Source organism: Rhamphochromis sp. 'chilingali' (assembly GCF_963969265.1).
Source record: "Rhamphochromis sp. 'chilingali' genome assembly, chromosome: 14".
In the NCBI taxonomy this organism is placed as follows: Eukaryota; Metazoa; Chordata; class Actinopteri; order Cichliformes; family Cichlidae; genus Rhamphochromis; species Rhamphochromis sp. 'chilingali'.
In genome coordinates, this window is record NC_137941.1 from 30,680,656 (window position 1) to 30,696,609 (window position 15,954).

General features: G+C 40.5%; 1 protein-coding gene across 1 annotated transcript in view; it reads left to right on the forward strand.

Annotated features, from left to right (window-relative positions):
• The window catches only part of man1a2 (mannosidase, alpha, class 1A, member 2), a 176,831-nt gene that overhangs the window by 26,808 nt on the left and 134,069 nt on the right, over nt 1-15,954 (forward strand). Inside the window, exon 3 of the mRNA XM_080902403.1 lies at nt 9,790-10,051. Coding sequence (XP_080758529.1) covers nt 9,790-10,051 — 262 coding nt within the window. The remainder of the gene's footprint in view (nt 1-9,789; nt 10,052-15,954) is intronic.

The following is a 15,954-nucleotide window of genomic DNA, read 5'->3' on the forward strand; positions in this document are numbered from 1 at the left end:
TTTGACCTCCTTCACAATGTCACTCTCTGGCTCCAGTGACAGAGATTCATTCAACACCATTAAATTAATCTCTGTCACTGTAGCCAGCTAAGAGGATTTCAGTTTTGCTTGTAGCGTTCTTGTTTTTCAGCAAGTGGCACACATACTGTTTGCATATTTTGCAGTTGCTGCTTTTTTGGGGGGGGAATTACTTGAATACATGTGATTTAACTAATTCACATTATCAATATACACGGCTAGGTGTGAGAGGGAAAAGTATCTGGGACTGTAAAGTCTAGTGTTGTGTGTGTGCTTTGCATTTTACAAAGGTGGCATAACTTCAGATGATAAAAAGTATTGTTTTTTGGTTTTCCTAATCAGGAAAAGAGATTTCATTATAATTATTTTTATTGTTTTATTGCCCAGACGTATCAATACATAATCTATTGCTCTGATAAGGTAAAATCTGACTTGATTATAAACAGTGTTGGGACTAACGCGTTATTAAGTAACGCGTTACGGTAACTACATTATTATTGTGGTAACGAGCACGGTAACTAGTTATTATGCCAAAATCAGGAACGCGTTACTCGTTACTGGGATTTAGATAGGGTCATTACTCGTTACTTCGTGTGGTGGCATCGCGGAGTTTCCACAGATTCAGTAACATTAGCAAGTGGTGGAGGCAGCAGGTGGATGAAGGAAAAGGGACGCAGAAGGAAAAGAGACCCGAGGCGGCCGCCGGTCCAAGTGTGAACTGAACTTCAGGTAAGAAGTTATGACCTGCAGTCTCTCTGGGTCAGATATGAACCAAGTTTAGGTGGAGTTTATTTTTGTTATTCTGACTTTTTCCGTACTGCGTGCTAGCTAGCATGACGGAGTTTCTATACAGCTGGGTGGGTGCTATGAAGTTAATGATGTTGAACCTTATTTTGTTCATAAGTTATTAGAGTTGCCAACCGTCCCGTCTGGTATTCAGAGAAAATATTACGCGTTTCTTATTGAGGTGAAAAGGAACAGTTTGTCCCGTAATTCAGCTACAATGAAAAAGGCACAAAGCTGGAGTTATTCTGTGTTTACGCTGCACAGCTGCCTCTTCTTCTCTCATTCTCTCCCCCTCCCTCTCCTGTTTCTACTTCAATCATTAAACTGATCAATGATCAGCTGATCGGCTCTCTTGTTTGTTTATCGCCCACTTTGCGCCGAAAGAGGAAACCAGCGGATGTCGCGCTAAACAACAGCAGCACGTTTAAGCTTGATCAGCTGTTGTTAGAATTTATTTAATATTAATTTCTAGTATCAGCTGATGTTTGCTGGAGCCACAGCTGTAAAAAAAAGCTGCTGGTCATGATGTCGGTTTGGTTATCTGGTGAGAGGGAAACATGAAGATGAAACCAGGAGATGTCCTTACTGGATCATCAGAGCTGTGATGGAGAAACAGGTTTACCTTTTAGGTGACATGAATGAGTTGAAGGGAAGTTATGAACTGTTTCTGAGAGACAAATAACATCAGGATACTTTTTTAGGTAGCTGACAGCTGGTAACTGTGCAGGTGCGGGTCTAGCAAAGTGTGGCCAAGGGGGCATGTAGGGCATCAACAGGGAGAGGGGGGCACAAAGAAATACTTTTCTTTCTTATTCTCATTTCAAATGTCTAGCTTTTAAAAAATAATTATCTGAATCTTACAACAAACGATTGATAGATTGATGCATATATACCATCAAAACAGTGCACATCACTGTCACAACAGTGTTTATTTTCATTCAAAGGCTTTATGATTTTTCCTATAATGGTGGGCCAGTTTCTAGTCAAAATGCCCGGGCCAATTTTCTGTCCCAGTCCAGCCCTGTATGCAGCTCATCTGCAGTCTGGTGTTACCTACATCTTCCTATTCAGAAGGCAGAATTTCTGAGTTCTGAGTACAATCGAAAGCACCACGACTGCAGTTTTCGTGTTGGATGTAAAAGGCGCACATGACGCTGTGACGTAGGCTAGAATCATGGCAGCAGTCAATGACGGTCCAGGCGTGGGATTTCTCTCGTGGAAATATGCACGTTATCATATCCTTTCTATTGGTAGGTGGCACAGTGCACTTGTGGCAAGTAAGCAAGCTAGAAGACTGGCAAAGTTATGGAAGAAACACATTAACAAGAGAATTCTGAGTAAAACCAAAGTTACTTTCCCTAGTAACTAGTTACTTTGAAAGTAACGAGTAACTTGAAGTAACTGAGTTACTTTTGAGAGAAGTAACTAGTAATGTAACTAAGTTACTATTTTAAAGTAACTTACCCAACACTGATTATAAACCCCTGCAACTCTTAATTGTCCTTTTAAAAGCAGTCTTCATATTTATTTCTCCCCCTGCAGCTGCACAGACACTGTGCAGTCACTAATAGCCCAGCAGTCTTAGTCCCATGAATAAATGAGTCAATTAAGTAATTAAGTGTTGACTTGCTGTCAAGTCAAGTCAAGTCAAGTCAACTTTATTTGTCAATTCTGCCACATGTACAGGACATACACAGAATAGAAATTGCGTTACTCTCAAACCCTAGTGATTAGAAAAATGCAAATAAAATAATTAAAAAGTAAAAATTTAAATAAATACAATACAATTTTACGTATAACAAAAAAAAGCTATGCAATATACAATATACAATATTCAAGTAAGAAGGCATAGTGGTGCAAAATAGGCAAATAGTGCAAATGGGGATTTAGTAGTGTACGGTAAGAGATAGTGTAACAACAGAGTCTTATGAGGTCCAATGCTTAAGCAGTCCAATGCTCCACAAAGTGACTGGAGCAGGCCAGTGAGTGCGTCAGAGAGTGAGTGTGTGTGTGTGTGTGACAGAGTTCAGTGAGACCGTGGTGGAGAAGAGGGGAGAGGGGGGCAGAATCGGGAGGGAGTTTAGCTTCCTGACAGCCTGATGGATGAAGCTGTCCTTCAGTCTGCTGGTCCTGGCCTGGAGACTCCGCAGTCTCCTCCCTGACGGCAGCAGCTTGAAGAAGCTTTGCATTGGGTGCGTGGGATCAGCCGCTATGCAAAGGGCTTTTTTAGTGAGACGGGTGCTGTAAATGTCCTGGAGGGAGGGGAGAGAGACACCAATGATCCTCTCTGCAGCTCTCACTATGCGTTGGAGGGATCTATGGCAGGACGCATTGCAGGCTCCAAACCACACAGTGATGCAGCTCGACAGGATGCTCTCGATGGTGCCTCTGTAGAAAGTGTACATGATGGGGGCTGGAGCTCCTGCTCTTCTTAGTTTGCGGAGAAAGAAGAGACGCTGCTGTGATTTCTTGGCCAGTGCTGTGGTGTTGTACGTCCAGGAGAGATCCTCTGTGATGTGCACACCCAAGAACTTGGTGCTGCTCACTCTCTCCACAGACGCTCCGTCAATGGTGAACCGGTCTGTGGTGTGTGTGTGTGTGTGTTACTATGGAAACATGGCTTGTAGCCTGTACTGCTTTCCCCAGAACCTTGTCTTTCCTCAGTTTAAAAAGAAAATTAAAAAAAAAACTTGTCCTAGATACCCCACCAGGCAGTTGGACAACTGCTGCTTCTCTTCAGTTGCCATGGAAAAGGATGCTGAGCAGCAGATTTCATGAAGCCACTGAAGATTAACTTTCAGTGACAGCAAGGAAGGTTGATGATATATGGAAGTGATTAGGCTGACATGAGCGCAACAGCTGATCAGGGAGGTGGGGCCTGCCTTCATTCATTCATATTTTAAGGCGTTGGGGTGAGAAACATGAGCAGATGAGTAAAACTATAGGCGAGGCACAGCACAGTCACTTGGGTACACAGTATCTTCAGTCCGTGCTTGTCTTTCTCAAGGTAATTGAGGTTATTGAGTCAGGCAGTTGTTGATTTGATCTTAATTGCATGTTTGACATTATATGAGACTCAAAGGGATTCACTGGTGATGCTAGAGTGAGTCTTGATAATGGCTCAGGAAGAGGAAAGAGTGGCGTGAGAGGAAATTTGGAGGAGAAGGAGGGGTATGCACAGGGAAGGAAAAGAGTTTGCAGGAGGCTTATGTCTGTGTTGGAGGAATTCAGCAGAAGTGGTGTTTTTTGGTGTTTGTGCCTCAGGGGACAGCATTCTGACTTTCTGTGTTTGCAAACGCATGGAGCAGAATCTTACTCCAACAGATGTGGTGCCAGTTTAAACAGAGACTTATAGGAGGGAGATGTCTCATCAAAGAATGCTAAATAGAAAATGTATGGGTAATGGCAAAGATGATGGTTGTCCTGCCCCAGGTTCACACTGAGCCCTCGGCCTCTGATCCATGTGTACATCTGAAGTTCACAACAGATTCTTCTGTGAGGTAATTTCTTACCTACTAGTTATAGTAAAGAAGTAGGTATGTGTAGGTATTTTTTCTGGGCTAACTATGTCGATAACATGAGTTAGCATGTAGTGCTGTGGTTGGAGTAGTCAGAGACTGATCATGCTGCACTGAAATCGTAATGCTATGCAATTTTACATATGCGAGGTCGTAGAACATGCTAATGAACACATTTATTTTTGTCTTTTGTCTTATAGTCTTATTTTTGTCTTATTGGACAAATACATCTCAACAGTCTTACCTACAAGATTTTCCTCCCTCAAATTGCGTGCAGTTGGTACGTTTGAGAAGTCCCAAAATGATTCTTTACTGTAAAAACTTTTCTTTGACTTTGATGGAAAACATCATGAGATCAAGGAAAAGGAAAAATTATGAGGACTTAGGAAATGACAAATCTGATTCACAGAGAATCCAACTGTACTTGGAGAAAACTCCTTAACGCCACGCTTAAGCTTGTTGAAACTACAATGTCTAGAAGACGGAGTACAAAATGTGAAACTTACTTCACCTTAGCTTTATTTGACCTTGTTTTATGCAGAACAGAACAACTCGTTTAAAAAAAAAAACATCTCATTGCAAAAGTTGGAATTTTAAAGGAGGAACATATTAGGTCTGTTCTCATTTTGAGTGTTTAGAGCTGAGATCTACATAATTCTGCTCCTCGATGATACTGGTGATGAAACAGGGCTGAACTGAACTCTTTTCTCAGCAATATGTATGGACTGAATAAGTTTTCACCTGTTTCTGGTATCAGATCTGTTATAAACCAAATTGAAATGCCTCTCAAACCTCAGTGAGGACCACACAGTCTGCGGCAATTTCCTTATTAGCATGATTTTCATAGTTATCCTGTGTGTTTAATGGGTTTACAGTAGTAGTAGATGTGTAATATATTGCATGAAGTGGAAAATGCAAGTAGCATTTGCATGTCCTCGACTACTTTGTCAGTTATGTTGATGGTTTTCATGAATGTTCGGATAGTGCTTTGCTGTGAATTGAGGAATGGCATTATCTTGACTCTTTTCATAACGGATGGCACACTGTATCTTCAGCTAAAGAAGGCAATAAAGGAGCCACCGAAGCACTTTTCCTTATTATTTGGAGATTTTCTGGCCATTTGATACAAACACTTGAAAAAACCCATATAAAAAATGCTACCACAATCCTGAGAGAGAGGCAAACTTTTCTTTGTGTGCAGGAAAACCTTGTACTATTGACTATACTGTCATCCATTTGGCTGTACGTGCACTCAAAATCCAAATCCAAGAGTGCAGGCTCTGTAGCACTGAGACCTAATCAAAGAGCCCAAAATAGAGGAAGCAGATGTGCACGCATACACCCACACAAATCACAGATAATATAGTGACACACAGGCAGGATTATAGTCTGTACAAGAACAATACATACATGAAATCCCTACAAAGCAAAAGCAGCACATTTGAAGCATCCCTAACGATGTGAACATTCACCTGCATTCACAGTAAATGCCATGTTGTTTCGAAATGTGTTTTCTATCAATTAAAGTCAAGACATGCTGAGTTGCAATAATGAATATTTATGAGTTGTTTCCAGGGCGATGTTGCATAACTTGGAGCTGTTTATTTTGGTCTCTGCTGGCCACACATCCAGCATCATGACAGACTTAGAAAATGGATGCACACTGTGCCGTTTGAAGGATAATTAGTATAAAACATTTTCTTTTCTGTCACACACTCTTATGCTTTCCTTCACACTTTGTTTGCTTGTTATTGTTCTACATATCTTTTGCACCTTTTCCCCCTCCTACCCACACAGTGGGATATACTGAACTGGCCAGGGTTTAACCAGTCTGTTGTGCAGCTTCGGAAAGGTTGCACTTCCAGTCAAACATAAACAGGTTAAGTAGTGTAACGGGAAAAATGGGCGGTGATCAAACACAGCCCCTATCCAGCCTTGTCTTATAGCCCTGTTCTTTTTCCTATGTAATTTTTCACCTGCCTATTTTCTTAACTGTTTGTCCAATTAAGACTCCCTGGACAGGTCAGCAGTCCATGACAGGGTTAATACATTTGTTCTGTTTTTTGGCAGCTTTTTACTGCCTTTATTCCATGTCCATCTGATCTTTCAGCTTTGGCTCAATTTTGTTTTGTGTCCATAGATGTAGGCAGTCTATTCTCTTGCGTGCAGTGAGGCATGCAACTCGTATGTGCACATCCATATTTGACACTCAGTCTTTGAAGCAGCAGTTTATTTGCAGCGGGTAGCAGAGTCAAAAATTTGTTTAACATCTAGTTTAACAACCTGTGTATGCGCTGCTCTTGTTCATGTTTGTGCTGTTTTGGTCCTTTAGCTTAGCCCCAGAAACGGGGACGACGGGGATCCCTTTGTAGTGGAGTGAAACCTAACGCTGAAAACAGTTAAAACGGTCAGCCACTGTCTGCACTTCTCATTAGGCATTGCATTCTGCACAGGTGGAGGAAAAAAGGCTGCTGGTGCTAGCACTGCTGACATTTGCCTCCTTAGCAGACTAATGTGACATTTGTGTGTCTGTGTGAGATTAATGCTTAGAAATAACCTAAGCTCATCCATGAAGCAACCCTACCACTTGTCAGTAGTTTTTTTCTTTTCTTTTTTTCTGTTCTTTTAAAATCTTTGGTATGGATGCAAAACAAGGAGCAGAAGTCTGGCTTCATGCAGTATGGCGGCTCTCATACAGGAGCAAAACCTAAACATTATTCTCTTTCCTTATATTGCTCTTGTGGTTCTGGACAGGCTTCCTCTCTTTGTGACGTTAGCTCGCGTTATATCATCACCTTTTATCAACCAGGTGTACATAAAGACATCTGCTCTAATGCAGGCTGTCTCACACCTCACTCTGCTAACCATTTCTTTCTTTTCCTGATTAGCAGTAATTTTAGTCTCAGGCTGAGAATGGATGTACACGCCAGCATGTAAACGTGCATGAAAAACACCTGAACAGAGGGAAAAATACCCAAGTCATGACCGGATATTGATAACGAATAAGAAACCACACAGGCTAAGAACTGGACGCTGAAACATTACAAGTTAATAAATAAGTAAATTAATGAGCACACGCAGGTCTACAAGAACAAAACCGCATATAGAACATTTAGGTTTTTATTTTTCTCTTGTTCGTGACCTATTTGTATTCATGGCCTAACTGCTGATATAGAAAACACTAAAAATCATTCTACAAACACTTAAGAAAATTCTTTGGCATCCTCTGTGCTAAACGCTGTTCACCAGGCTTTTAAGTAAAGTAACGTTGTCATTGTAGAATAGCTGCAGCACTTCACAGGATTATTGATTTTATTTGAAATTAAACTAATACATAGTGTAGTGTTGAAGGCTCAAGGTTTATTTTTTTAATATGCATGTTTCAATGATAGGGAAACACACACATGGGCACGCACACACACACACACACACACCCAGTGAGTTGTTTTTCTCATCTTCTTAGAGATGTTGAACTGTAACTCCGGGGAGACTTGCAGCTGAGTCCACATGGAGCTCAGCAGGTTATCAGTTCCTCCCACATTTCCTGTGTTTGTTACACTGTATGTAGTGTTCTGTTGCAGAGTGTAGCAACTCCGATCAAACACCAAGCTAAACCTCTGTCAATGAATACACGAGTCCGAGTAGAGTTGACTTTTTACTCAGAATCTTCATTTGACAAGCGGTGAAAACTGTAGTTGAAAAGAAATACAGAATAGAAAAAATGATCGTTTACATAAATATTGCATCACGAAATAACTCAAAATGTGACCTTACACCTTCGTGTTAGCTTTAGCAACAGTAATGATCATCAAAACTGCCTTTTTTAACATGTACAAATCAACCTCCATGAATCACAAATAAAATATAATTTTTCACAAATACCACTATTTATGCCTTTTTAACACCTTCGTGAAATATATACACTTACGGCGTTGCCTGAACAATGTTCCCAAGTGGATGGCTGTGGATAAGCCTCAGAGCAAGACCACATGTCACTCTCCCTCTTAGAGAACCAGGAAGAGCAATTAAACAGGAAATGAAGCAATACAGGTAACCCACCAGGAAGTGAGGTTATTAGCAAGTTCACCTTCAAAATTAAAGCTTCTTAACATTTTTAACTCTTTTTACTGTTCTTTCTAACTTAAATACATACAAAAGAATTACTTTAAGCAAACATTAAAGATAAATGAAATAAATGCCTTTGAGGCATCACACTGTAGGTCATTAATAAACAGTTGCATGTGTTTGCAGTCAGATGAAGTGCAAGCTTGAAGATTCCTCATTTATTGTGTTTTTTTTTTGTTTGTTTTTTTTAAAAAAGCATTTAGGACACTGACAACTAAAGCAGTGCATCAAGGAGTAATGAAAATATTAGAGACAAGTGTCAAGGCAGTGAGTCTGTAGTGTGTGTCCTATGTGCAGATATATATTTTTTTTAGTTTTGATTTAAAGATGGGTCAGATCTCTTTCATATTTGATAAGTAGCATGTAATTTGGTAAAATAAAAATCAAATAATGTAGCATATAAAGGGAAAAAGCTGTTTTTAAGCTAGAATTTACTGTAATGAAATTTGTTATTTCAAATGTAAGAAATATACTTTTGTATTCATAAATGTAATGGTGGTTAGTTATTTCCAGCTGAACTGGTCATTCATTTTGTCTTCATTTGTCAGCAGCTGAAAGAGCTAACCTCTGCTGCGTATCGGCTGACATGTGGCTGAAATTATATTTGTGCAAACCCGGATCAGGGCAGGGAGAGATTCAAAGAGATTCTTTCAGTTTCTCCTTACTTCAGTGACCACAGAAGAGCAGCAAAGTGTCGTCGGCCTCCTGTCACCTTTGCTTCAGCTCCCCACTATGTTTGTTTTTCATTACTGAAGCACATCCTCGCGGGGTAGAGCCTTGTCAACACCCCTAGGGTTTGTACCGTCATGTGGAACCACAGATGATGTTTGTCATTCTGCCATCGCTGGTCTCCTCATTGTGTTCCTCCACACCTGTCCCATTTCCTGGAGCTGATGTAACTGCAGATTAATGGGGTTGGGGTTAGGTTTCTCCTGAGAAAATGTTTTTTTTTGTGTTTTCATTATCATCTGAGTAAAATGGTTTCCTGCAGATGTTTGTTGCAGTGATCCTCAACCTGCTGACCTAAAGAAATTCAATAGTTTATTAAATATCAATGTAAAAAAGGTAAACAGTAAATATTTTAGTTTTATTTTCCAAAAATAATGAAATATCAACTTCCTAGTGGGTCAGAGTTTGTTTGTAATGCCCATCTTTAATTAATTTCAAGCACAAGTCTCTCTGTACACCTTTCTTCACCAAATGTTTTTTGTGTGCGTGTTAGCTATGGTTACAGTAACCCTTCTAATTTCACTGTGGGGATGAGCAACCGACTTGTGAGGTCTAATGGAAATCAAAGCAGAGCATAAAGAAGTAAAGCTTATCTTATTCCTTCCTCCTGTAGGGAAGAGGAGGAGAGCCTGCGGGATAAGATCCGTGCAGACCACGAGCGAGCACTGCAGGAGGCAAAGGAGAAGCTGCGAAAGTCACGTGAGGAGCTCAAGGCCGAGATTCAGACGGAGAAGAACAAAGTGATGGAGGACCTGAAAAAGAAGGACGTAGGGCCCAAACCGTTGCCGCCGGTACCCATGCCTAAGGTGGTGGGCGTGAGCGACGGCGAGCCCCCAGAACCCGACGTCAAAGAGAAACGAGACAAGATAAGAGAGGTAACGTGATCAGTCTCTTCTTGCTTTTCTTGATTTGATTCATTTTAAATAAGAAGTCAATCTCTGTTTGTTAACCCCCCCAGTGAGGGCAAAAACAAAAATGGCCCTCCCACGCAGGAAAGGTGAAAAAAAAATTAAAGTGCACATCAGTGATCTAGAAATTCAGATGAAAACAATTTCAAGCCCTTTTGCTTTGATATGGTTATGTTAATGCAGCAAGAAGAAAGAGCTCGTTTTCATATTCATAGCTTATTAGACTCAGCTGTTACATACAGTTAGTGCTTGTTTTCAGTTCTTTGACAGCAGCGCTGCAAAACATTTGCACTTTTAATCACATATTACCATTTTAAGCAAATACATCTTATCTTAGTTTTTGCTAAAGATTTTATTTGCAGGAAATGGAGATTTGTTGGTGTGTTGAGAAACGCAGGTGCCATTGTATGCGTTTGCCAGCATGGGACCAACAGTATAATACCACTTATGATATTATATCCTTTCACTGTGGCAGCTTTGGTTAACATAGTTAAATCAGTGCCATGTCTTGCAGTAAAGTGCAGGATTGGTGTGTGGTGTATGTGCGGCCCAGTGAGTCCTCCTCTGTACTGTATATTTGAATACTTTTTCTGTTGCCTGTCTGCATGAGCTCCAGCTTTTATTGAAAGCAACAGCGAGCCAGACGGGCAGTGCACGTGCAGAATGCAGATGGTGCTATCTGGTCCCGCTCTCTATGCCAGGCCCAGCGTATCTCCCTCTCCGTGCTCCTCTTCCTTTCTCACCCCCTGCAAGTTCTCCTGCATAATTGCCTCGTATCGTCTCCCATGAAACAGCACTTGGAGTCAAAACACTCATGGCGTATGGGAGCAGGGCCCATTCACTCCAAACCCGCCTTTGTCCGTAAAGGCCCCTTTTTGTTCCTTTCATAATTACCATTCAGAGAGAATGCCGAACACTCCCAAATGAGCAAGAAAGTAGCAGCTGTATGGGCTACGGCACAGTACACTACCCTTTTCCTGATTGCCTTGTGATTCCAAGGAGAAAGTCTAATCACACTCTGCAAAACAATTGCGGCTGCGAAGCTGGAGCTTTTTCTTTTTTCCTCTTTTAAATCCCGGCTAGAGGCAGCCATTTGGCCTGCATTTTGCTGCCATGAATTCAAGTCCAAAGGGATGTTTCAGCATCCATCTTCTTGTCATTGTTCATTTTGTATGTAGACAGTCAGCAGCCTGTTACCACCCAGATTACATGGCGTTATTTCAACCGCCTGACTTTTTTTCTGACAGTGTTTCTCCTGCATCAGTTTTGAAGTTATTTTGATTTGCTTCAAATTGACATCTGCGCTCAGTCCGTGGCTGCGAAGGATCACTGATTGCAAATGATTGTTTCCGGTTGTATAATCAGTTTGGATTGTTTGCTGGGTAAGAAGTTTTCTGGTGGTCTCAAAACTCAAGCAACCACTTGTAAGAAAATAAAAGTTTCTTATTTTGTAGTTTAAATATATATTTGTTGAAAATGTTACGTAAAGCAGTTTCACCCCGGTTCTTTTTTTATTCCTCAGGCCTCCAGAGACTGCACCGGACTCAGTAGTCATTTCACAAAACCTTTATTCATCTTCAGTTGCACATGCACCTTCTAAAGGGGAGATGTACAGGGCCGGTGTCCCTCTGCAGATCTTCACTTCTTTGTTTGTTACAACCAGTTTTATAGAAGCGACCCCATCGTAAAACCCACATAGTGTGTTGTAAATTCTGTGTTTGTGCGTACCTGTGTGTGTATGTGAGTGAGTGTGCGTGTGGGTGTGTGACTTCTTGTCGGTCATAAAAGTCCATCTCCCCTCACCCAAGTTACACCAAATTCCTCTGCAAAACATAGAAAACATATTACAAGCACTGAGACCCCCACTCTGCATCCACTGGGCCATTGGCCTCTTGTCATCTTACTTTTACAGCTGAGCTTGTGGAGAGTCTCCTGCAAACCTACTTCTAAGTTATGACAGATATTAGAGCAGGGCGATATGGCCAAAAATATTTATCACGATATATATTTGAAAATTTGCGATAACAATATAATTTCTGCGAGACAAAATACAACTCCACAACTTTACTAGCGCAAAAAAAACCCATTCATTTATTTTCACTTAAAACAAGCAGCTGTTTTTTTTTTTATGTGCATTAAAGCTATATAAACATTTAACAGTGCAAATGCAAATTCCTTGCTGAAAGTTTAACCAAAGGGCATCTCTAGTAGAAATGGGCTGACATATCCTGAGCATAACCATGTATAATATCCACTGAAGTTAAAAAGAGGTGCTTTGCTACATTAAACTGCAGTGTGCCAAATAAAAAAGTCAAATATGTATTTTTTGGACCATAAGGTGCACGGGATTATAAGGCAACAAAACACTCAGATAAATCAAACTTCATTCAACTCATTCTTCTTGCTTCCTCCACTTCTGTACCATTGATTCATTAATGTTGAATTCTCTGGCAGCTGCTCTATTCCCATGTTGTTGCAGTATATTAATGACTAACCTCGTATTGTGGATGGATTTTCTCAGTTGTTCTCCTGACTGAAGTTTGGTCCGTTTACAGCATCCTGCCATGCGATTGCATTTGTCACTAACCATCAGGAACCCTCACGTTAACTTTTATCGAGGGGGAAAGTGTTACCGTTCATCCTCCAGCTTCACAGTTTATGTTATGCTAACATAGCTGTGTCGCTAGCGATCATGTAGCACATCATTATATACCAGATAGCCCAACTTCAGTAACCCTACAAACGTCACTGTGGTGTAGCTTCCTGTCTTCATTTATGTTAGAAGTGATAGCAGAGCTGTACGTTTGATTTTTGAAAAAAAAATATTGTAACTGAATTTCAGTTACAAAATATTGTAACTGAATTTCAGTTACAAAATATTGTAACTGAATTTCAGTTACAATATTTTTTTTCGGTTTCAATATTTTTTTCGGTTTCGTTTCAAGGTGGCATCGTTCTGATTCCATATTTAACTCTCAGTGATGCTGCAGTGTTGTTTGACCTGAAGCATACAGAGTTTAGGACCCAGATTACGCCCAGATTTACGAGCACCTTAGTCCGACAAATACGACAATAATGACGGCCGCTTGCATATTCTACAAAAAAATGTGCTTTGTTGTGTATCTGACGGACAAACACCAAACCAGTTAAGTTGCACCATTTTTTACCTATTCACCGGTTATCTGTCCACTTATAAAAGTAAACTAAATCATTTGCTGTATTTAAATGTACTTATAGGTTTCAGTGCTCTCCCTCTGCTCTATATTGACAGGCGACAGCTTTCCTAGATGGAACGTGCTCATTTTCAGTTTTTTGTTGTTTTTGGCTCTCCATAGCTGTTGCCACACTTATAATTCATCAGCAGGCGCTGTATTATGGATTTGTGTTTTGTTAATTGCTGGTCTTGACAAAAATGTTTAAGATTTAAGACAGACTAAAGCTGAAGGTTAATATTATTTGGTGCTTCATTGCACAGGAATACCTGATTATCAAAACCAAATCTAATAGACGAGAAAGGGTACTTTTTTAAAAATGCAAATAAAGGATCTTTATAATTTCCATGAGCACTGCAATTTGGAAATGACATGGTGTTTACTGGGACCTTACTGCTAAAGACTACAATTTTGAGCTTTTGCAGTCCAGCTCAGGGTTTGGCAGTCAGAGAAATCGGTCAGATCCAACGTCGTAATCTTTCTGCTTTTTTTGACCGGTCATGCTGCTCAGGCTCTTTGTTGCCGCAGAAATAGAAAAGAACTTGCTTTTAAGACTTCCAAATGCATATTTCATTGACACCCCCGTCTCCCCACCCCAACATCCAGTAGCTCAGAGCTCTGTGCTCTTTAGCTATTCAGCTAATTATGTGACCCAGACATCAGCGGCCATTAAACCTGTGTCTGGAGATGGAAAGAAAAAGAAGTGAATGAATTTGACTGTTGCCGTCTATTCCTGTCACATCATGAGGTATTGTTGGCCCAGAGCTGTTGAAATAAGGTGGCTGGAGTTAATAGACTGACGCTCAAAGGCACTATTCACTTAAAGGAGCACTAAAATTTGTACATTAATAATATTAAAAAACACTAGTGCCTGTAGACAGGTTATAGAATAGGATGTCATGAACACTTTAAAGCAAAAGGGTGAAAAACATGATTAGCTTCTTAATCTATAGTACTGTAGATGAAAGATGGGCACAGATGTGAGTTCCAGTTGTTAAGTGATGTTAACATGTTGTCACAGTGTCTATGTGCTGAGATGTTACTGTTAAAGAGTTGCTAACACATTGCTCAACATACAAAGGCTTTACAGTATCTTACATTTAGGCCTGTAAGTATTTGGACAATGGATTTGATATCAAAAAATTAAAATGTGATTGAAGCACAGACATCCAGGCTTGAAGTCCAGTGCAAAGCGTTTAGGAATTCTGCCCATTTTAATACAGGTTCTATATTCAGAAGCTCTAATTTAAGTGGACAATAGATTAAACATGAAAACGTTCAGTCAATAATGCAGTATTTTTGGATCATCAGCATACACTGTACTGTCTGAGGGGCACAGAAGCGATTGGCGACTTGGCTTAGCAGTCGCTCAAATGTGACTGCAGAGCAAAAGCAAACGATTACAGATTTGTGGCTGATATTGGAGGTAGCACCTGTGTGTGTTTCCCTACAGAGCTATGGACTGCGGCTGTAAAGCCCAGATAAATCAATGACCAAAGCAGCCCTCTTTAAGTGCTGTCTAAAAGGTGCCGCTATCCAGGTGCATCGGCCCATAAAGACACAGAAAAGGTTTCCGATGGAGATGTGAAAAATCTGCAATTGAACCCATGAGTGTCCTCTCCTCCATCTCTTGTGTCAAATCTTTCTTTCTCACAGGTGTCCACCCCCAGTCGTGTTTTCGAAGGCCTAATAGTGTTTGGCAGATGGCCTCATATGTTGTCTGCACACCGGGTCTATACTGCAAGTGTGTGTGTTTGTAGCACAGTTGCCTCCGGGGTAGGGCACAGCTTAGCTTTCATCATTCTGTTTCACACTCTCTCTGGCTCTCCAAGTCTTCCCCTCCTCTTGCTCTTAGCCCTCATTCTCTCTTTCTATTTTGATCTTATCATTCTTTTCAATTATTTTTGTTTCCACCTCAGTCTCTTTCTTACTATTAAATCCTTCCCCTCAACTCTCAGCTCCTTTATTCAGCATTATTTAAAAGTCGCCTCGAAGGATTCTCCCTCATTGGTAGCTACAAGTCTTAATAAAATCATAAGGATTTCCATATTGATTTGCTGAACAACGGGCACTTCTCATCTTCAGACAACACTGTGTATTATTTGTATCTAACACAACAAGTAGGCTACAGGGAAAGAGAATCTACACAATATAAACAGGCTTTGTGTTATCTGAGTTTTACTTCCTTTAGAGCATGTATTGTGTATTGGGGCTGAGCTACAAGCGTTGTTTTTTTGTTTGTTTGTTTGTTTTCTTTGAGGCAATCATGTTTGGTTGTGTAAGGCTTAATGCTTTCTTGTAACCAGCCTTTTGCAGCACGAGGTTAAGTGGTGACATTTGACAATCCATCCCTTCAGGAGAAGGCAACAATATCCACACGATATGTGCGAGCAAATAATAAGGGCAGAAGAAAGGTTCTGAAAAACAGAACACTAATCCAGAGGGGAGAGTGTTGATCATTAAAGCCATTTGTCTTCTATAAATGAAACCTAGTAAAACATAAAATCTAAATTCCCCAGTCGCAGAATCATCTCCTGTCAGGACAATGGAAGCAAGCGTCTTGAAAGCAGAGCTCATTAGCAAGAAACATTTATATTATAAGTCACAGCATAGATTATTTCAACAGCACAATGTTAGCACTGGAGGTAACCATCTTGG